At 46.6% G+C, this 23,033-nt stretch overlaps 2 protein-coding genes and 1 pseudogene across 6 annotated transcripts; 1 reads left to right on the top strand and 2 right to left on the bottom strand.

The window, feature by feature from the left end:
- Positions 1 to 3,091: 3,091 nt before the first annotated feature.
- On the bottom strand, positions 3,092 to 5,828 carry LOC136461168 (uncharacterized; annotated as a pseudogene).
- Positions 5,829 to 10,092: 4,264 nt separating this feature from the next.
- On the top strand, positions 10,093 to 14,464 carry LOC136459430 (uncharacterized). Of its 4 annotated transcripts, none has more exons than XM_066459289.1 (3): positions 10,093 to 11,257; positions 11,900 to 11,987; positions 12,083 to 12,931. In XM_066459289.1, the coding sequence occupies exons 1-2, from the start codon at positions 10,683 to 10,685 to the stop codon at positions 11,937 to 11,939; spliced, it is 615 nt and encodes a 204-aa protein (XP_066315386.1). In that variant the 5' UTR covers positions 10,093 to 10,682; the 3' UTR covers positions 11,940 to 11,987; positions 12,083 to 12,931. The 4 variants fall into 4 exon arrangements, with proteins under 4 accessions (XP_066315386.1, XP_066315385.1, XP_066315383.1 ...); XM_066459287.1 differs by lacking the exons at positions 11,900 to 11,987; positions 12,083 to 12,931 and adding an exon at positions 13,526 to 14,463 and having other exon boundaries at positions 10,195 to 10,599; positions 10,714 to 11,257; XM_066459288.1 differs by having other exon boundaries at positions 11,900 to 12,931.
- An 854-nt stretch (positions 14,465 to 15,318) lies between these two features.
- LOC136459429 (phosphatidylinositol:ceramide inositolphosphotransferase) lies at positions 15,319 to 20,270 on the bottom strand. Of its 2 annotated transcripts, none has more exons than XM_066459285.1 (12): positions 19,652 to 20,270; positions 19,480 to 19,569; positions 17,813 to 17,899; positions 17,650 to 17,718; positions 17,040 to 17,120; positions 16,895 to 16,966; positions 16,741 to 16,801; positions 16,570 to 16,672; positions 16,334 to 16,429; positions 16,209 to 16,255; positions 15,968 to 16,128; positions 15,319 to 15,755 (listed from the first exon to the last, which is right to left on the bottom strand). In XM_066459285.1, exons 1-12 carry the CDS (start codon positions 19,676 to 19,678, stop codon positions 15,690 to 15,692), a joined length of 960 nt encoding a protein of 319 aa, XP_066315382.1. In that variant the 5' UTR covers positions 19,679 to 20,270; the 3' UTR covers positions 15,319 to 15,689. The 2 variants fall into 2 exon arrangements, with proteins under 2 accessions (XP_066315382.1, XP_066315381.1); XM_066459284.1 differs by having other exon boundaries at positions 15,324 to 15,770; positions 19,652 to 20,249.
- Positions 20,271 to 23,033: the final 2,763 nt, after the last annotated feature.

The following is a 23,033-nucleotide window of genomic DNA, read 5'->3' as shown; positions in this document are numbered from 1 at the left end:
GGTGGGAAAACTGGGAAGGGAGGGCCTGGGACGGGCGATAGCGCGCGAACGGGTGGCTGGCCCAGCTTGTTCGAATCTTCAGCCACTACCGCATCTGGCATCTTGCCTGCAGCTGATTGCCTGCTTTTATACTAGTACTGTGTGCGTGTTTTTGGTTGGGCTGGGCTTTGGGTTGTTCCGACGCGGTGAGATCTGAGCAAACATTTCACGGGACCCAGGTCCAAATCATGGATTGTTGACACTTGTATATGTAACCTAATCCTCTTGAAAATGGCCGGGCCGAAATGCACTAACCCTGTCATGCATGCGTGGCCCGGGAGACGAGCGATGGCAGCGAGTGTAGGCATGTCTCCACTGACGCAAAAAGTCAACGTGCGTGCGTGCATGCGTGGACCTGCAGTGAACCATTTTAAAAGTTTATAGACCAAAAATGCAAGAGTCAAAGTTGATGGACCTAGATGACACAAAACGAAAGTTAATGGACCAAAAAATGCAGTTTCAAAGTTGATGGACCTAGATGACACTTCACCGAAAGTTAATGGACCTCCGGTGTATTTTACTCTTTTCCTTTTATAGTTAGAATTTGTGTGTACCTGAAAAAGTTACTTAATGTGGTCCTTAGCGTTAGCACGGGCAATATGCTAATTCTTTTTAGTTATACTCTACTGCATCTATCTAAAAAAAGAATACAATTCAAAATTAAAATTCAAGTCAAACTTTTTAAAACTTCACTAATTTATATGGAATGTTGTTAAACTCTAGATAGGTATACTGGAAAATTAGGTCTTATTTCGTAGGGCTCCTTCTCTCTTCATATGGTTTCTCCTACTAAACTGTTTGGTAGAACTCCTCCATAGAAGATGCAACTGAAACCAGAGAGGAGCCCCACCAAACAGGATCTTAATCTCTTTAATATTAGAGTTAGCGATAGATTTGATCAAACTTAAAATTATTTAGAACATTTTAATATTTGGGAAAAAAACGAGACTCTAGGGACGGGAGAGTGCCATCTTCCCTGCCTTTCCAGCATTCAGGTTCGCTGTTGCCATCACGTGAAAAAGTTGATATCGACCTGGAGCATCGCATCGGCAGTCGGCGGCAAGGTGCACGGGGGTGAGAGTGCCCGCGCGGGCGCTGGCGGCAGGCACAGGACTCCTGCCCCGCAAAGCGATTGGGGCAAAGAAAGAGCCGCGGAAAAGCAACGAGGAGGACAGATTCCGAGCGTGGGCAGAGATTGCCCGAAATATCTCGCGTCAGTGTCGAACCCAAATCAAGCCGCGTGACCATGGTCGCGGGCTCGCGGCTGTTGCTCTCAAGGTCGCGGGCTGAGGTGGCGGTGGCGCCACTTCGCAGTGCGAGATTAACCAGCTGTCGGTCGGCCTCGCTGAAAGCTGAGGAAGGAGACGGAGTGGAACAACCAAATGGATGCCATGCTCACACAGTCGACCTCGTTAATTAAACGCGATGATTTTGCCATATCATGGTGAGGTGAACCCGTCCGTGGCTGCTGTTCCTCTCGTGCCTTGCAAGTTGCAAGCGCCGGCTGTGCGTGCCGTGTGTTTCTTGGTCTCGGCGGTGGTTGGACCAAGGCGGGGTTAGGGTCACGCCATGAATCGAACTCGAACCGTACGACGCCGCAGCTGCGATTACCGACAAATGTACACCGGTACTGTACTGGGGTGCGAGTGCATCACCTGATGACGTTTCTTCTCGTATTGTTGGAAATCAATGGGCAGTGGCACGGCCTAGGACGTCGTGTGCTCATTCAATTCATGCAACCACCTGATGCCGCAGCTGTAGTCAGTCCGTTCAGTCATGTCATGTCGTGTGCTCATTCAATTCATGCAACCACCTGATGCCGCAGCTGTAGTCAGTCCGTTCAGTCATGTCATGGTATAGTATTTTTTTCTCACACTAAATTAATACTAGTCGGATCTATCAACTCGGCGAACAGACTGAATAGCTGTGGTTGCCAAACAGACTGGAGTCACCCGTTCCGTTTGTACCACAGAGGTTGGCTAGCTCGACACGACACCTAAATCATACGGAGTACTGAACGTATATGGCTAGCTCGTAGGGTAGACGAACCATCGTGCTGACTGCTGACTCCCAGTCCCAGAGTCCCAGGCACTGCAAACATATCACAAGTCTTGCAGTTGTTTGCCCCCTTGTACAGTAGAACTAGTCTACTGCACGTCCACGGACGACGGGAGACGGGTCGAGATTCGAGACGACGAGCCTGTTCATCTGGCCGAAAAAACGGACGCGGGCCTTGTTTAGATCACCACCAAATTCTAAGTTTTTTTACTCTTTTTCCATCACATCAATTTTTAGACGCATGTATGGAGTATTAAATATAGGTAAAAAAATAACTAATTGCACAGTTTGGTTGTAAATCACGAGACAAATCTTTTGAGCCTAGTTAGTCCATGATCGGACAAAGTTTGTCAAATACAAACGAAACATGCTACAGTGTCCAGATTGTAAAAATTTGCAATCTAAACAAGGCCTGGTTTACTGTAACAGAAAAATATTGTTATTTCGTTGAAATCGTATGTCCGGTAAATTCAAGCGAACAGCGTGTGTCAGCCTGTTCGGTTGGCGGGTTCGTATCGTTGCTGGTTCGTGGAGAAGTACTGCTGGCTGGTTTGTGTGAGAGAAAAATATTGTTTCGACTAAAAATTTACGATCATTTACGACAAGCCATAGTCAAACGAACATGTTGTATGTCTGTCTGGCTACCCACGTCTATCTAACTACCCAAAGGCTGATGAAAGTCGAGGCCCGAGACATGAGACAGGCAGGCGGCCAGCCATCCTAGCACTAGGCCTCTTGTCTCTTCTTCTCCCTTCTTCCCTCCTCCACGTCCACGGCAAAGTCCTTTTCTTTTGGGATATTTAACTTTTTACCATCATAACGGATGTCACCTCTTTGTAAAGCACTTTTAAAATTGCTCCTATATATTTATCATTGAGAGAGAGCATTTAATACATTCTTGCCATTTTCGCTGACGTGGCACGCCAACTCGACCTGACAACATAGACCGACCACAGGATATGATATTTTTGTCCCTCATCTATTTCTTCTGTCTCTATCCTTTCCTTGCTCGAGCTCCGGCCATGGCCAACGATGGGGTCCATGGCGGCGGCTGACCGGACATAGGGGAAGTTGGGGGCGAGGCAGCCAGGGCCACGGCCTGTAGGTCCACGGCCGCGCCCGACGCCGGCAATGAACATGGCGGCACCTGGAGCACGCGCAGGAGCTCGAGGCCGATGTGGTGCCCGCCGGGGACGAGGTCGGCGAGCTCGAGGTGGGGCCTCTCGCCTCCTTCGCGGCGGCTCGGTTGCCCCACAGGTACCCTAAGGATAGTCTGGGAGGAGTTCCCGACGGTGGCCTTGAACTGGTCCGCTGTGGCGATGACAACATCAGAGGCGAGCGCGAGGGACCTCCCTCGTGGACCGCACAGCGTGCATGGCTGTTGGGGCACGCGAAGAGCTCCCTGGCGGTGGCATCGAAGTCGGGTACAGAGGCCGCGAGGAATGGCGTGACGGCGACGGCGGAGGATGGGTGAGAGCAGCAGCGGGAACAGTCCCCTGGCCGCCACAAACTCGTTCATGGGTGTCCCAACGTTGTCGAGCACCGTGGTGAAGACGGTGACCCCACGCTCCCTCATCCGGGCGGCGAAGTTGGCGACGCCGCCGGCGACATCGAAGCTGATCCGGATCTTGCCGGTGCCGGCAACGAGGCGCATGACGTCGTTGATGTGGAACTCGTGGTCGTGGCGTGGCTTCACCCAGCAGTGGCTGTCAATGCCCATCTTGGAGGACGGGAGCGCGACGCGTAGGCCATGGGAGAGGCAGCGGCACGGGTAGCGGCTCGCAGGCCTTGGAGATGAGGCAGTGTGGGAGCGTGGCCTTGTGCGGGCAGGCGACGTAGGGCGCGTAGGTGGCGAACGCGACGAGGAGCATGAGCATGGACAGGGAGCGGAAGCAGGCGTGCACGACGATGGCTGGCATATGGGTGAGCCCCGTGCGTGCGTCGTGGCCCAGCAGGAGCACGTGTGGGGATAGGAAGAGGAGCAGCTTCGGGGACAGGGTGGTGCCGCCACCGTCGCCCACCACCTGGTACAGGATGAGGCGGGTCGCGTCGATCTCCTGCGCGATGGTGGCCACCTGCACGGAGATGGCGAACGAGGAGGAGGTAGAGAGGTTTGCTGTGGCGGCGGGGACGGGGTGCGCATGGGGGGAGAGGAAGGCAAGGAACACGAGGAGGTTGGTGGAGAGGATGAAGAGCAGCACAAGGAGGTTGAGCAGTGCGGGCGAGCAGAGGCACGCTAGGACGGGACGAAACGGGGGAGGGAGGGCGTGGGGAGGATAAAAACACTAGGGGTAGGGAAGATCTTTTTACCTGAGCCTGCTTACTCGGATCCGAGCTGAACAGCGAAACTAGCATGCCACGTGAGCAAAAGTGGTAAATGTGTATCATTTTTTTCTCTGTTGCTAAAAGCGTAGCGCCAAACCTAAAGCTACTATTTGAGGAGGTGCCATCCGTTATGATGATAAAAAGTTAATTATCCCTTTTCTTTCCCCTTCTCTCCTTTGCCTAGTCTCCTAGTGTTTTGAAGCATAGAGCAACTTCATCACTTCTCAGCTCAGCTCCCCTCTGCCCTCACCTCTTTTGTTTTGTTTTATCTGCTACTACGGTCCACAACCCTAGATCTTCGATAGAGATAACTTAAAAATCCAATCCTGCAGTAGCCAGCCTCCATATTTGTGACTCTCTACAGTGTAGCATGTGGCGTTAGCCGTGTAGCCTCCACCCGCTTTGGTTGGATTCTTGTTGCTGTTAGTGTTGATCTCATCTGACTCGCCCAACGGTCGAGTCAGGCCTTGATCCAGTGCCCTGATTGAGGGCATCCAACCAAACTAAGGTTGATGGGCCCTCATCGCGCAGCACCATATAGAAGCAGGTGGGGGCCATGCACATGACACGAGGTTCACCTGAGCCGCTAGACATCTCCCACCTACTTCCTAAACCTAGATCGATCGAGAGGGGTGCTGCCAAGGACAGGAAGCGCCACCACCGCCTCTGCGCCACGCAGGACATCTATGCCATGCCGGACTCCACTGCGTCCTCTACCCTGACACCGCCGCCACCGGATCCACCGCCGCCGGACAACGCCAGCGACTGGACCTCGACATGGATGGCTCACACTGTCTCCTTCTCTGTATTAAGTTATAGGTTGAATTGAACTAAACAAGTACCGGATTCACCATCTAATCTACACCTAGATGATCCTAACAACATAACAATGGTATTGAAGCCACTGCTCTAGGCGTAGATCCAGCAGGGGTAGTAGCAGTTTAGAAGATGATGAAAAAGATCCAATTCAGATAAACTGAGGGTTTCGAACCCTAACCCTAGAAGGGGAAGAACATCAGAAGAAAGAGGGTTCGATTCGGCCCAATTCGGATCGACCCAAATCCGAACCCTAACCCGTGTAGATCGATTTGGAGAAGAAAAACAGTAGCAAAGGGTTCACGCCGAATCCTAACCCTAACCTAACTCGACCCAAACCCTAACCCTATATCGAACTTGCTCTGGGAAGAAGAGAAAAGCAGATCCAAATAGAGAGAATCAAGGGGAAAGGGGAAAGGCTAGGGAGGCGGCTTACCTCGCCGGCCTCCACTCACCAGAGCACTCCTAGAAAGGGCCACCGCGCTGTGAAGAATGACCGAGCTAGGGCACTGCCGCTAGGCCACTCGATGGCGATGCGCTCACCTATTGGGGAGCACGCGCGCCGGTAAGGGGGCCGGCGACGACGCCATAATTCCTCTGCCACGGGCTTCCTTCGGTCACTGCTGCCGCTCAGCACTGAGGAGAGGAGAGGGAGGGAGAATGAAATATAGCTAGGGTTAGGGTTAAGGGGGTGGAGCCATGTAGAGTCAAGAGCACCGTTGCCTAGACCGCTCGACGGTGGCATGCTTAGCCTCGGGCGAGCGAGCTCACCGGCGAGGGGACCGACGGCGACACTACTGTGTTGTGCCTCTCACTCTTCGTCGTGGCGCTAAGGAAGAAAGATAAAGCGAAGAAGGAAATGAGTTTAGGGTTTTAGTGGAGCGGCGAGGCACGATATTTTGTTCGGGCGAGACGCGCGGACAACCGTCGGATCGGATCCAACGGTTGATGGAGCTCGGGCCGAATTGAGCCTAGGCGGGAGCGCGGAGTGGGCGGCTTTGCCAGCCCAGGCCTAGGTTGTGGCCTGGGAGGCACAGCGCGCACGCAAGCAGAGTAGGTCGGGACGGCTTTTGCTGCTGGGCCGAGCATACAATAAAGAATTGAATCAGTTTTTTGTTTTTCTTTTTCCAGTAAATGTTTATTTCCTAGAAAACGATTAATGGCTCAAGAAAATTAGCAAAATATTTTTTTCTTGTGGGTAAAATTTACCAATTATATTTAAGTTTCCGCTGCAAAGTTTAAAGTTTATTATCTTCTAATTAAATTTGAATCAATGGGAGAATTTAATTTGAAGAGCAGTTATATTTAGTAAATCATGATTATGCTTATCCTCTAATTAAATTAGAACCAACGGGAAAATTCAATTAGAGGAGTAGTCTGTTTTTGTTCATGTAATATTATTGTATTATCATTTTCTGACCAACGTTGATGATGACAATATTATAATAAATTTAAGTTTGAAGTTTAAATCTTTGATAAATTTTACACCAATGTGATCAATTTTTTAGAGAGTAGATAAGGACCAATAAATGCTCCTGAACTAATAGAATGTATTTCATTATCAAGTTTTCGCTGCCATGATGATGATTATCTTTCAATTAAATTCGAACCAATAGGAGAATTTAATTTTGAAGAGTAGTTATATGGATTTTAAGTTAATTTATGAGTTTTATGCATTAATTTTATTTTCTGTCCAACGGTGATGTAGAATTGATGCAGAAGCATATTGTATGTTTTATTTTTTAACCGACGAGATGACTCAGCTGCATGCCAACAGGCTGCAATGCTAGGGGTATGTGGATGAAAAAGGCTTAAGTCAAGTCAGTTCAGAACAATTTTTTGTTAGTTTACTAATTTTCTGATTAAATTAGAATCAATGGAAAGATTTAATTAAAAAATAAAGTATAAGTGAATGCTTTAGTCGCCATGACTAAGTTTTCGTATAGATGTATCTCGCATGGGGAGAAGTTTGGTATAGTACTTATGCTAGTCAATCATGCATGGCAGGAGAAGTTTCCTGATGATTTACATGTTTTGTATCTCGCATAGCGAGAGAAGCGTGGGTAGCTCTTATGCTGTCCTAGTATTGACCTTGGCATAAAAGAAATACATCGTCATGGTCAATACTAACTAAAGGATAAGAAAAGATACAAGCGTGACTTACAAAAGTACAGCTAATGAAAGACCTTGTTGAGTTGTTGAAGTGAAATAACAAAAATGTACTCCTAAATGGATCAAGAAATAACTTTGCTTACATGACATAATCATGTGAATGAAGTAAGTTATAAGTGTCTCCTCGTTCACAGGCTTTCTGAATAGTTATCGAAATTATGGCAGTAAAGCTCGTGCTATATTTCGAGGGGGAGAGTATCAAGATCAATTAAGAAAGATACTCTTCATTAAAGAGTGAGATAAAGATTGATTAAGATGAAATCGTTGGAGCAGTACAACGGTCACAACAATAATACCCCTAAGCAGAGAAATAGCTAAATTCCTAGACCTTTTAAAGTTCTGACAGGAAGATAGCATAGTCAGCCTCAAAGATATTAAGGTGGTGCTTAAAGCGACATATAAGGTTTTAAAAGATTAAACCGATGTTAAGGTAGTGCTTAAAGCGCCATATGAGGTTTTAAAAGATTAAACCCAAAATAAGACATTTGAAGATACACCATTTTTAGAAAAGATGAAAAGATCTAGGGGGCATGATATGTAGAGATATGTAGAGACCTAAGACTTGAAGAGAAGAGGGACTGTGTGCTCACTCTAATGACTCAAGAGCAACAAGTTTCTCAATACCTATTGATGTTGTATGACCAATACAACATCTGTTGTTAGCTCTTCGAAGAAGATGAATAATATAAATAATGATCTTATTATATAGGAGCATGTAGAATTAATTGCCTCTTGACAATGAAGAGCGACAATAACCCCATATGAAAGTGCCAGTAGCTGAGGCCCTAAAAGGTCTCAAAGAATTAGTAAACTAATTTTTTCAATGACTATGAAGTCTATGTTAGCAAAAAATTTCAGATAAAAGGTGATTCCACCTCATTTGAAGAAGCCATGATAAGCGTTTACTCGTTTAAATGGCAAGAAGATATGAAGTTGAAATGAATTCGATGAATACCAACGATGTTTGGGATTTAGAAGTAATTCCTAATGAAGCCAAAACAGTAGGTTGTTAATGGGTCTAAAGATAAAATGTGACTCCAAAGAAAATGTAGAAAGAAATAAAGCATGATTTGTAGTAAAAGGCTTTATGCAAAGTGGGTGAATAGATTACAATGAGAGTTTTCTATCCAGTCTCATACAATGATTCTTTAGAATTGAAATGGTGTTATTGGCACATTAAGATTTAGAGTTACATCAGATGCACGTAAAAATGATATTCCTCAACGGGGATTTGTATGAAAAACGTTTATATGGCACAACTCAAAAGGTTTTGTCATGGAAGAAAGGAACATATGGGATGCCACCTGTAAAAAAATCTATTTATGGATTAAAAGTTAGTCTCTAGACAGTAGTATTTGAGGTTGATGAAACAATAAAAAAGTTTGAATTTTTTAAAGAAAATGAGAAGGACAATAGCATTTATGCGAAGTTTAAGAATAGAAATTTTATTTTCCACATCCTATGAATAGATGACATTCTACTCATTAGTGATGATATTAATCTGTCATTGGAGAAGAAGTTTTGTTCTCAAGTTTCAATGTGTATGATCTTGATAAGTGTCATTGGTTCTAGAAATTGAAATTCACCGAGATAGAAAAAATAGGTTATTAGGACTATCGCAAAGGCATACTTAGAAAAGATTCTAAAGAAATAAAGTATGCATGCAAGTAAACCTACGCCTGCTCCTATAGTCAAGGATAATAGTTTTGGAAATTTTAAGTGTTTTAGAAATCGATATGAGATCGATCAAATGAACATTGTTGCATATGCTTCAGCTGTTGGAAGCATGATGAGTGTATAAGTACAAGTAAGAACTTACCCTGACGTAGTTTACGTATCCGGGATATTTTGACAGAAGTCCAGTCCAAATATAGATCATTGGAATGAAGTTAAAATGTCTTGCAATTTTGCAAAGTATCATAGGCTTCATGATGAGTAAGAAAGAATAAAAACTCTCAAATAGTTAAGGGTACAGATGTTAAGTCTTGACGAGATGTGTAGTGAAATCCACAATAGTTGCTAACACTCGCAGTTGGAGTATTATTGTGGAAAAACTCCTAAGAAATAGTTATGATGTCATCAGTGATGCATACTATAGTATAGCTTGACATGAGGCTTAAGGAACAGGTAAAAGGAGGTTAAGAGAATTTGTACCCGGATTTAACAATGGTAGACAACAGCAATAACCATTTAAAGTAAGTTAACTGCTAAGACAACATGTAAAGTGTGCTGCCAAACACATTGACACTAAGTTTTATGTTGTAAAGGAGAAAATCCAGAATCATTTTGAAAACATTGAGAACATAAGTATCGAGTAAGTACTTGTGGATCCGTTTACCAAAGGCTTACCACCTAGTGCGTTCAGAGAACACACAGTCGACATGGATTTACGGGAAAGTCTATGATTTCTAGATACTAAGGGCCTTGTTAAGTATCTGTTTCAAAACAGAGAGGTGCATTGTATCTGTTAAATCTAATGGCAACTGACAATGACGATGAAGCACGCTCTATGCACTGATCTGTGATGGAACGAGAAAAAAGATAAAGAAAGTTAAGTTTAAGTCTGAGGTGAGATTAAGGGGGAATTGTTAGTGTTGATCCCATCCGACTCGGCCCAACAGTCAAGTCGAGCCTTGATCCAGTGTTCTGATCGGGGGCATCCAACCAAACCAAGGTTGATAGGCCCCCGTTGTGCAACACCATATAAAAGTAGGTGGGGCCAAGGCACATGACACGAGGTTCAACCGAGCCGCTAGACGCCCCCACCTACTTTCTAAACCTAGACCGATCGAGAGGGATGCTACCAGCGATGAAAAGCGCCACCACCGTCTCTGCGCCACGCCGGACGTCTACGCCATGCCGGACTCCGATGCGTCCTCTACCCCTGACGCCGCCGCCACCACCGGATCCACCGTCGCCTGACGGCGCCACCAACTGGACTTCGACATGGACGGCCCATCCTTTTCCCAAAGTCGACGGTCAGCCACTGCTATATCTCCCTCTCTCGCTGTCTCCCTCTCTGTATTAAGTTAAAGGTTAGAATTGAAGTAAACAAATATCGGATTCACCCTTCCGTCTACACATAGATGATCCTAACAACATAACAATTGCCGCTTCTTCTCGTGATCGGCCGCATTGGGTTGAGGACTCTTCACGTTTGCTTTCCTGGACGCCGCCTGCAATAGCGTGGTACGATTTACTGCGCGCTTTCGGCGTTTCTTGTCTGCTGCCTTCCCAATTTACTCTTTATCCGGAGTGGATGCCGGAGCAATATGAGTGATCCCTTTCCGTTTCTTGGATTAGCTCCGTTGGCCATGGTGAACGGCGGCGAGCAATCGGCGATCATCGCCGCCGCCGCCGTCGAGCCTGGCGTCGTGGAGAGGGGCCGCGTGAGCGGCAGCGGGCGGCGGCTCGCGTGGGAGAGCTCGGACGAGGAGGAGGGGAGGCAGCTCTTCTCGAATGCTGAGGACCGGTCCTGGCACTCGCACTCGCGGCAAGGCTCCGCCTTGGAGGACTGTATGTCCACGTCCGCGCCCATCAGCTGCGACGCCGGCGCCGCCAGTGCCGTCGGCGTGGACACGGCCACCGAACGCGCCAGGAAGTCGTGCGTGTCGGAGTGCTCGCTGGACGACGACGACGACGTCGTCGACCTGGAGGCCGGGCTGGCCGAGATCACCAAGGCCAGCCCGGACAAGGCCGAGAGGAACTGCCGCATCTGCCACCTCGGCCTGGACAGCGCCGCCGCCGAGTCCGGCGCCGGCATCGTGCTCGGCTGTTCCTGCAAGGACGACCTCTCCCGTGCCCACAAGCAGTGCGCCGAGACCTGGTTCAAGATCAGAGGCAACCAGTAAGCCCACTCACTGCTATCTCCATACAAAATCCTCTTTGCATGATTGCCTTTTCATGTCAAGTTTACAGTTATTACAGGCTAGAATTAAAATATCTTCATGTGTTTACGAGTTCTTTGCAACTGCAAACCTGGCTTTTGTGATGAAAAAAACATGCCATGTGTCTGCACGAACATGTGGCTAAGGAATCTGTAATTGGAATTCGATATTTTGCTTTAACTAGGTGGGTTGATAAAGGTTTCAAGGGGATGTGGTGGTGGGGATAAAGTGGAATCGGTTGTAGTTGATTCGTAGGTTATGGAATGGCTTGGAATGGCCATATATATGATGGAACATTGGAGAGTGGATAAAGTAGGATTCCCTCTTTCGGGCTGGCTCTCTCGCAGATTCCTGTGTAGTTCTCTAGATCCTGAATGTGAGTCACTTTGTTATGGTGGTCCTGGTGCGGTGGTGCCATCGTGTCGGCTTCCACTCAAGTGTTTACTTCATGCAAAACTTGTCATAGTTCACCCAAGATGGGTGTGCCAATTGTTTTCCAAATAGTTCGTTTAGGCTGAGAATTCCACATATAGGATTTAGGACTGAAGTTTATAAGGGTTATAAGCACTACCGGTCACTGAATCCGAAAATTTGCTCCGCAGCTGTGCTTTTCGTGTCAAACATTATTCAGAAGATGCTTAATCTAAAAGAGTGTATGGAGTGGCTGGTGCAGTTTCCCGTCACAATCAGGTATATAAATACTAGATTTGTATAGAGTTACAAGCTCAATTGGAAATGCTGGGCACCCCTCAAATTGAAAATCTTTCTCTGGCTGAGGTTTAAAGGTTGCCACTGGACCACCGATTGTTGACAGTGCCATGGACTTGAAGCAAGTTCTGGTTGTTACCTCCGTGGTCAGGAAGACCGAGACGTGTGATCACCTCTGTTTCCTGTTCATACACACTACAAATATGGTGTAACATCCTGTCAGGGCTAGGAGTGGCATGTCCCCAATCGTCAGAGAACCAATCGATATAGGATTGGTGGCTACAACTACGTGGCGCTTGGAGGGGGATCAAAACAGAAGGGGTTCAACTCAGCTCTTCGCTCTAGTAAGCTGGCAGGTCTGGAAAGGGAGGAATGCCCAGTTGTTCCATGGAGAAACCTTGATGATTAATCAAGTGCTGCTCAAAATCTGCCAAGAAGGAGAGCTCTGGATTGAAGCGGGTGCCACAAAGCTAGGCTGTTTAGTTCTTTCGTAACAGAACAACTGCTACTTTGTTTGATTCAATCCCGCTAGCAAGGTTGTCTGTTCATCTGTAATAGCTTCTAGTGAACCAGGTTGACCAGCGGTGATGCTATGCGTGTTGTAACAAACTCTTCTATCTTAATACAAAGATACGCAGGCCTCATGCGTGTTCAAGAAAAAAAGTCTAGATTTGTGGTTCGCAGTTATAGTAAAAATGAAGTGGGGAAAGGCACATTCCATAAGAGGAGAACCTGAGTTAAGGTACATCAGTAGAGCCTTATTTCTGGACTTTCTCCTGTGCACTCTCAGATTTTTCATCAACCATGTCTGTAGATCAAACATACATGAAAATAACTTTACACCAACCTATCATCTTGAAGAAACGTCAATTAAGAAAAAGGATGCATCAAGTACCCTTCAATTCAAATGCAAACATCCAGATGAATTTTGGGTGGTGTGGTGGTGGTGGTGGTGGTGGGTGGGGGTGGGGGGGGTGGGGGGGGGGGGGGATACAGATTTTCAGTTGCTTTATTGTCAAGGTGTTATAGCCAAGACTTTTACTACTTATGTCTATAACAGCAATCTTTTTTTTTCCCAAAACAATGGATGCGTCTTTCCAAACCTCCTAGTTATTTTGGTATTATTGAAAATTATGAAAGTGAGTTTATATTGTTATGCATGATATCAATAGACACCCTCTTGTGTTTAATGATTAATCACTTGAATTGAGGTAACCATGAGAAGTATATAAATGGAGTCAAGATAAAAATGCAAAGATGCATCAGTATCCTTACAAAATCACTAGACATAACTTTGTTGCTCTAGTTCAGATAAAACTAGGCCTATGTTATCTGTTCATCTTGATTCAGTTTGTATCATATTAAAGCTTTGTGTTGCTTGCGGTATAGTATTTGAGTAGTTCCGCATTATGAAATATGTTGCCCTGGTGTCATTTTAAGTAAATTTGCATCGCAACATATTACTCAATGCAAACAAGGATCTCTTTTAAGTGTCTCCATCCCTTCTTTCATTGTCTTAGGATCTGCGAAATCTGTGGCTCAACCGCGTGCAACGTGGCAGATTTCTGTGATGCGGACTTCATCGAGCAGTGGAATGAATCAAGCAACACTGCATCTGCCCAGGCAACAGCCACCGAGCCTCGGAGATTTTGGCAAGGGCACGGGTTCCTCAACTTCCTTCTCGCTTGCATGGTGTTTGCGTTCGTTATATCCTGGCTCTGCCACTTCAATGTTCCTGGATGAGTACTCTCTTGGTGCACATTGTTCTTAATAAAAGCTCCAAAACCATGACAGACGAAGTATGGGCAAGTTTCAGAATGCAAATTGGCTGAGCATGAGAAAAAGAACTGGAGATGAACAAGAGTTGCTTGGGTGAAATGAAGAGTGGTGTTAATTTTGTAGAGTACGACAACACATGCCGCAGAAAAAGAAAAGAAAAGAAGGAAAGCGGGCTATTCTGTAAAGATTGGTTTGTGAGTGGTGGTGAATGGGGAGTGGAAGATCTTATTTTCCATTGCGTCATGCTTGCATGATTTGTCTACCTTCTGGGTAAGTAGGTTATTAGATCTTGTAGCTTAGTTGGTTACATTCTTGGTGGTGGAATATGTCTATCTAGGTCGAACAGGTTATGTGCTTGACTTTGCATAGGGGATCATATTGTCTTGGATTTATTCCAGAAATAAATGATGCTATATGTGGTGGGCGCTGTACTCGTTGACAGTGAGGTTCAAATAGGCCATGCAAGAGGCGTTGCCGCCGAATCAAATAGGACATCCAAGGGGCAGGAGGGCCGCCGAATCCCCATTATTTAGGATGTTTTGCAGGACACTGCACCTTTGTCCAGGACAGAATTCTTGCATCCTAAACAGGCAGCAGCTAGTACAGGATAGGCTTCTGGTCCATGCTTATGTCCTTCAATTCAAGCCGGTCTCACCGGAGCTCGTCTTAGTTATGAATTATGATAGCCACTCGATGGTTTGATCTGCCCGAGAGGGAAGGATCGACGTACCCAAACCAAACGGCAGCATCAGGTTCCGCAAGTTTAAATAATCAGTACCGATGTACTCCAGTCCAGCTCCAAATAGCCAAACGTGGGGCTGGGTCCAGTAACATGCAGCTTGCCGCGATTGAAGGAAGATGCACTCGAGCTACGGCAAATCAGCACTTATTAATTGCACGACATTTCAGATGAATCTTCTTCAAAAGATACTCCTATGTGCAAGTAATTGCCAAGTTGGCAGCATTTCTGATTTCTGCAATTGCACGGTAGAAGTAGCACAAGCACAAACAGCTATTTATTCAGAGAGATTCAGACTGCAACTGTTGGCTATTATGGCAGAAATGGGAAAGCTTTTATCATCGTGTAGACTGTATGATAGATGTCATAGTGGAGCAGAGCAACTGCCATATATCGCTTCACAAGCCGTGCATTGCATTCAGTGTACTCGGGCCACGCACCTGCACGGCTGCACCGCTGACATGATGGGTATGGGTAAGCGCCGCAAATGCAAACCGGCCATGTCACATGGCAGGAAGCTCCGTGCACGGAACGCAGCGGATGCATGTGCTTTACATCATCGGCTCGTCTCGCGGCATCCCCAGTCAAGCGCTGCCTTTTTTTCTTTAAGGGCGCCATACCCGTGAGCGGGTGAGCCATTCAGGTCTCGTGAGCCCGGGGGACGGTGGTCTATCCCGTCACTCGATTCGATAAGTGGTGGTTGGAGATTCAAAGATCGAAGGGGTGTATCGCAGTTCACAGGGCCCCAACAAAAGCGATCATAACAGTTTCTCACGTTAAACTACCAATCAGCATAAGCTAGTCATTACTCAGATGAATAGTTTTTCTTTGGGGATGAGAACTAGCTGGATCTAATCGATATATACATAAAACATCAATTTCTCTCTAATATCATCGGTTCTGAAAGATCTTAAGGATGCAAAACTGTAGCTGCGGCCTCTGAGAAAAGCCACGAGATTCTGATTCTATTACAGTTTCTACCACTACTTCAACACCTCATTTATCTGTCATCGGGCCATGGAGAGCAGAACAAAATGCTGTTGCAGCCTTGCGGGTACCTGACAAGCCCTTCATCATACAGTGATACAGAGGCACACCACGCAATTTCTTTTTCCTCGCAGACTCCCGTGGATGTTAAAGACAATATGACAAAGAAAGGCTGCTGATCATGTCCCAGTAGGGGTGGCATCAGACACTGTGTGGTTCGTGTCTTCTCCATGCTTTCCATTCATCTGCACTCGTTGTCGCTGAAATAATCAGAACAAGATGTATCACGAAAGCTCAGTACCAAAAACACGAGGTTATGATGTGATGAGCTGCGAAAGCACTGATATATAATACAATAGTTCATTTTAAATTTGTGCATGCAGCCGTGCACTGAAAGGTACCCCAAACCATTTACGATAATTCAGAAATTGTGAGGTGATAAGAAATGTTATAGTACCCAATCTGTAGCATCGACAGTGTTTCCATTTAACAATTTATGGAACTCATCCATCATCCTCCCGTCCTTCTCAAGTTTATGGAGTTCCTCCTTCATCTTGCCGTCTTTATCCTTTATGCTTACTGGAAGCAAAGATAATCCATTTGTACGATCTGGCATTTCTGCAGAATTACCACAAAAGATTGTTACAGAATGCATCATATGGCTGATTTACAAGACACAGGAGGGTATAAGATTGTACCTGGCAGCTTCTTATCAACAAAGAACACAACCAAATTAACAGTGTACCTGTGGAAATAGAGTGTCAAAAGGAAGGCAGATGCTATTCCAAGATAACCATATCACTGAAATTAGGTTTTGTCCTACCAAGCAACAACAACATCCACAGTGTAGTGCTTGCGAGAAGCAATTATAAGAAGACTCTGAATTATAGCCATCAGCCAAGAAAGGAGCTTAATCAACCTACAAGAACATGTGAACAAGGATGAGTTCGTGGGGAACTAATTTGAAAATGTCACAAGTTTCAAAAAAAAAATGTCACACAAATTACATGCAAAACACACAGGGGGAACACACATGATCACCAAAAAAGATTTCCATACCTGTTTGAACCATATTTATGGTATGTGCGCACGAAAACTAGGGTGAAGATCATGTGAGATGAAAATATCAGATCACCACAACCAAAAAGCAATCCACGAGGAACTGCAAGGAACAATTTGAATCAACAGAACTTTCCACCCACAACAGTAGGCCAACAACAGAAAACTTACAGTTAAGCAGGAGCACTTCAAGTGCATTATTTGTTGGTGGGAGAGTGGCCAGTTTTGAGCCCTATGAAAGCAGAAGTTAAATGTTTTGGAATAATTTTGTATGTGACAGTGTTCACAAGTATATGTTTTAGCTAGAATGAGAAATCAAGGTTACCTCACGACAGTGATAATTGGGACCAGGAAGTTGAGTGGAATAGAATGTTATAATCCTTAAAAACTGTGAAGCCTGGACAAGAAACTATGATCACTTGTTGAAACATGGATACAAACACCATCAAAGTTAAGACAATCAAACTTACAACTAGAAATGCCAGCACCCTTCGCCATAGTAGAACAGTGTAGAAACGTTTGCTATGATAAATAAAAGGGTGAAAACTCCACTGCAGTACAAAAAGGAAATCAGCACATACAAGGGCTCAAACAGGTACTAAAACATGATCACCCATAAATATGAGGAAACAAAAATAAAATTAGCACATACCATTACAGAAAAATAGCATAAGAAAATTAGGAAATTATGCAATGGACACTGAGCGAGTACAAACACAAGTCAGTGTAACAAAACATTAACAAACAAACATTTTGTAAGTATAGACATTAGGGATTTACATGAAACTTATCATCTAACCTTGACAAACATAGACAGTACCAGCTAACTCGTACTGGAGGTTCCAATAATTTCATAAGGTGATTAATTGGCCCATGGTCTTCATGCCGCAAAATCACATTAAGTTAAATTACTAGGTTTAACATATCAATCTAGATGACCACCACTTCTGATCTTACTGTTCAATGAGACTGATTGCAGTATATATTGTTTAATTTCAACATTAAATGCACACACACACACACTCATGGTACAAGTAATCAACATCAAACAGATAAACTGCAAAGTAAAAGGTCACCTACCAACAGAAAGGAAATGAAGATGAAAGTGAATACGCTCTCACTAAGATAACCTTTCGCTTGGCCAAGCTCCTGCCATATGGCGGTGTGTCACCAGTGGCACAAAACAAATCAATGTTGTGTATTATTTTATGAACATGAAACTGAATAGAGGCATATGACATACTGGAAGGGCCATAAATCCCAAGTCCTGGAGCAGTGGTCCGGGCCGATGCAAGTAATGTACTCCTCGAGCAGCCAATCCATGGACGTACTAGTTATAGCCAAAATGATTGCATATATCTCAAAAATCATTCATTATTGAACTGATAAAAATATGTTAAAAGTAAATTTTTGAGAAGACAATGCAGAATTACGAGATTCAGATATTAGGGAGTTTCTGCAGCCACAAAATTGAGAACCCTGAAAGACTTTATATTAGCAGACAATTGGTGTGTTCCTTTGCTGCTTATCAATTGAACTAATAAAGTCACTAATTTCCAGTTCTACCAACTGTGCACATAGAAAAACTCAGTCACTACTGAGGTCTACAAAGCTCTTGGCTCATCAAATGAAGCAAAGTGCAAAACAGTTATACGATAGAAGCACCAGAAGATCTTCCAGTGAAATCAAAAAATTGATATAAGAGGGATGCAGATTGCTTGGATCAGCAACACACAGATCGGGCAAGCACAAAAGGACTCAATTGCATTAAAGGAATATAGAGGTTAGAATCTCTAGAACCACCTACACTGAATTCTACAAATTTTGATTAGAGAAAATACAGCAGCCAAGGCAGATTGCCAGGATACATCATACATAGATCATGCTAGTGACATGCCAGGGCTAACCCAAAAGAGAATGGAGGATACAAAAATAATATGGTTCAGTTAATTTAAGTGTCAAGACATAGGAAGTCTCAATATACATATCTTCCACATTAGAAAGTTAACCCAAGGATGTTGTGTGCACAGCTATAGCTCTATCTCACTTGACGTCTAGGACTGCTATTTCCTTTCCTATAAAGCTTACATGACGGGTGCTGTTATTTGTTACAATAAAACACAGCAAAAGAGTCGCCTAAAAGAAAAATGGTAACGGACCCAGTTTACCCAGTTTATATGCAGAACAAAAATAGTTCCATGAAGACTTGGGGTACCCTGCTAACTAGGTAGACAGGTAGTTAGGAGCATTACATTTCTTCACATGTATTTTGAAGGCAGAAATAACGAGTTAAGAAACATATAGAGAAATGTAAACGGCAATTTACAACGTATTTCCAGGGGTCAATAACGTATCCGTGCATTGAACTATGGGATAAGACAAATTTAACAATTCACAAGACAAAATGTATCACGATAAATTGTTTTTCACCTGAATAAAGAATTGGATAAAGAGCTAGCCCCATGTTTCTACCACCCATGTGAATTCTCAGTTATCGCGCACATCATGCACCATATATCAGTAGCTCAATGCATATACAGAAGGCACATCACGGAACCAATTTCACAGGATATATACCCTCACTCTTATCAACAATAAACCAATATGCCTACAAATTAAGAAGCATCTAGTGATCTCGAGCAAATGTTTATTCAGTCACTAAACTTAGCATAAACTCAAGAGAGTATTCTCGTTTGAATTGACAACACCCTGGAGAGTAATCATCATACGATTGGCGACAGCCCCCAAATTAAGCACTAAAGTTTAACAGAGCCAACTGAAAAAATTAAAAAGAAGTCTGAGCCATCTGCAGGTCAAAACGTGTCGACAACCGGCGCTAACTAACATCTCATGGTTATGCAGTATGCACACAGGAGGCACAAAGTAAACGAGATCGATCGGGAAGCTCACCTGAAACACCAACCCTGCAAGGAGCAACTGCCACTTCTCGAACAGAAGCTGCAGCTCCGCCGTCGTCTCCGCGCACACCCTCCTCCACAGCTGTGCAGACGCAGACACCGATCAGAAAACTTCACAAGCGATACCCAGCAAGCATCCGTGGATGAGCGCAGCGAATCGAGACCTTGGTAGACTCCCGCGCGACGTACATCGTCGTGGCCGCAGCTCCCACTCCCGGCCCTAGTCCTCCAGCAGTCTCCACTACTTCCCGGTTGGGTCACACCCATACTCCCTCCGATCCGCACATCACTGCGGGGATCGCGGCATCCCGCGCCGAAATTCCCCGCTTCGTAACCGCCGCCGCGGCGGCCGGGTGGACGACGACCCTCCCGAGGCAGCTCAGCTCATGGGCATCGGTGAGGGAGAGGGAAGAGGACGGGACGAAACGCGCGCAAATGCGGTCTGCGGAGACGGGACAACTGGGGGAACGGGTTGTCGCAGGCCGCCGCTGGCGCTGGGGGAGTCACGACTCTCTCGGCGACGGCGGCGACGGTTTGAATCGGGGAGGGTGTGGGTTCGGGTTCGGGAGAAAAGAAGGAGCCGGGGGTGTGGGCGTTTTCGTAAAAAGCCGTGGGCTCGTTCCACTCAGCCGGCCAGTTCGATCGGGTTCCGAGGGAAGGGAAGGGGAGGAGCCGGTGGACTGGCCGATCTGCCGTGCTGTGGCCTCCGTGTGCCGATGTGCGCCCATCGCTGCTGCCCTGCCCTTTTTATGCATCTGGCGGCCGCGTTGGCTGATCCATCCATGAGACCATGATCCCTCCCCTTTTTGTTCGGCGGATCGTAGTCTTCATTCATTCATCCAGTCCATGACTGATGAGAGCAAAAAAATGGCAGTTGGTGTTTGTGCTTTGTTAATTAATTCGATCGGTTGGGCCAAGAGATTTGGGGCCAAAGCTAGCTGTACGGTGCCTAGCGTCGACAGCGTACAGGTTCGGGATCCTCAGTCTTCCAGAACACCAGATGTTGATATGTACAGCTCGGAAAGGAAAAAGGACGTGGCCATGTAGGCATGTTGCTTTCCCTGAGCTAAAATCGGACCGAGCTTTGATCAACGCGTACCATTGGTCCATCGCATTGGTCTAGTCTCTGATCATTCCAGTCGTCTAGAGAAATAGCCAATCACCAGAATTCTGCCCATTTTTTTCGCGACCGTGCCGTGGCACGTTTTTACCAGAATTCTGTCCTCCTTACCTGTTTCTTTCGTTTATTGCAATTGTCGGGTTCATAAACCCGGAACCCTCGAGGACCGGCTTTTACGTTAAGGCTTGGCCCAAGAGTTTAAAAATAATAGGGCAAAAGGGGTACAGCAACCAACCGGAAGGCCAGGCCCAAGAAGAGCAACGCCCGCTCGTCGGCTATTTCGGCCTACCTATCCGACCAGAGCGCTTGATTCGGACTCCAGCCGTCTCCGGACGGCCTCCGATCAGAAGGCCTGTCCCAAGCCCTATTTCCAACTCCGACCCCGCGTCCTTCCGACCGGGGCTCGTAGGAACCCTGCTCACCGCTCTTCTCCGACCGGCGCACTCAGAGCCGACTGGAGCCATCCGACTGAGGACGCCCCGTTCGGTAGGAACCAGAAGACGTGCGGAGAAAGGCAAGGCAAGGGTCACAAGTCAAAATCACTGTACCAGGGACCATATCCTGCACGGAACAGTACTCTGCAGCCACCCTGACACAAACAGTATTGTAGGTGTCGACATCTCCCTCTACAGTATTGTAGGGGCCGCTAAAACTCTCATACAGTAAGACCCCCCGCGTGTCTCTGACATCGATAGCGGTATGGGCATCAGGATTTACCATACCGAGTGAACATAACAAGACTCCTCACATACATCTAAGCATCAAACAGTATTTATAGGTACCGACGTTCATCCTTCCTGAAGAAGATAGCACGACCTCCCGTGTACATCTGACATTCTACAGCGACATCAATAGTGTTGTGGGTGTCTACCATTATCCAATCCTCATCAGCGTGGGCAACAAGACTTAAAACACATTCGTACCCTCTCACATGTAAAGCCATCCCCTTCATATATAAAAGGGAATGCACTCCCTCCAACAAGAAGACGGACCGATTCCAGTAGATCAGGGTTCCTTAGATCGATAGCTCACAACCACAGAACCGCAAGGTTCAGACTTTAAGCATCCGCTTGAACACTTAGCTCATAGCGAAGTTCCTGTCTCTTTCGGCCCTTCCGGTCGGAGCCGATCGGACCTCTTGTACACCGTATCTTTCTCTCTCTTGTTTGTAACCTCACTGCAGACTTCGAGCACCTTGGCTTGGGAATAAAGTCACCAACCGACCCCGATTGGACGTAGGGCACGTTGCCCGAACCAGTATAAATCATGTGTCATTGAGTGCTAGGACACCTCCGATCACAACGTACAGCAAAACTATAAATATTCACTAGTTTGTCATATTCTGCACCGACAGTTGGTGTCGTCCGTGGGGAAGACGCTGTACGTTCAACACTTTTTTGGTCATCGGATGGCCTATTCTTCCACCACCACCATCGTGGCGGGCTCGGGCGATATGATTCGCTTTGGCTCGTTGGAGTTCCCCACACTCTCGGCCGCCGGGATGTGGGTTTCACCTGTCTTCGAGCCATCCTAGGCCTTCCTCTTCGAAAGCCTAGACTTCGTTGCCGACCGACTCGGCGTACTCTACCTCCGCGAGGAGACTCGCGACCCGGCACCCGTCGGGAAGACGTCTTCCATCGACTCCAGGATGCGTAACTTCGACGACGCAGCACCTACGCTTCATTCCGAGCAAACTCTCTGCTTAAACCCCGCTGTGAGTAATATACATACTGTTATTCACTTACTACGTTCTATCCTCTGCTAAATACCTAGAGGAACCCCGTTGTCCCCAACGCAACCGCCGTAAGACCGGTTCCCCTACGGCCTCGCGTCCTCCACGGACGCGTACGCCCGGGGACTCCAAAAGGTGCTGGCGCCGCATCCTCTCACATCTAAGTTTGTGGGGATGGCGAGCTATGCTCCCACCTGCTTCCTCGACATCATGGATGACGACGTCGGGAGCGACGGCTCTAGCATCGGCGATGTGGCGCCTAGCCACCGTCCGTCCTAGGAGTACGTTGTGGCGGATGCTCCGGAACAGCCGCCAAGGGGAACGGAGTCCTTCTGGACCCACGCCCCGCCGGGCCCTCACGTGGAGACCCCCGAGCTCACACGTGAGCACAAGGAGGATCTACGACGACAGTGGTCGCACCAGCCACCAACTGCGTCAGCACGCCCAGTGCACCACACTACGCCCCGTGCGTATAGATCGACGAATGGCGCTCGGGGTCGCACCCATCAGCCCAGCGCAATGCCCCGGTTAGGGGGACCGATCCCCCACAGTTCGCTCGGGCCAGTCAGAACATTGCCGCCGCGGCAATGCCCCTGCGCGACCTATCCGAGCCGAACGACCCTCGTGAACGGGCCATCCACCAGAACCTCTGGACGCTGCTGGAGACCGCCGTCGTTCAACAAGCGGAGTGCTC

Source organism: Miscanthus floridulus, chromosome 6, assembly GCF_019320115.1.
Source record: "Miscanthus floridulus cultivar M001 chromosome 6, ASM1932011v1, whole genome shotgun sequence".
Classification (NCBI taxonomy): Eukaryota; Viridiplantae; Streptophyta; class Magnoliopsida; order Poales; family Poaceae; genus Miscanthus; species Miscanthus floridulus.
This window is presented reverse-complemented; position numbering and strand designations above follow the sequence as displayed.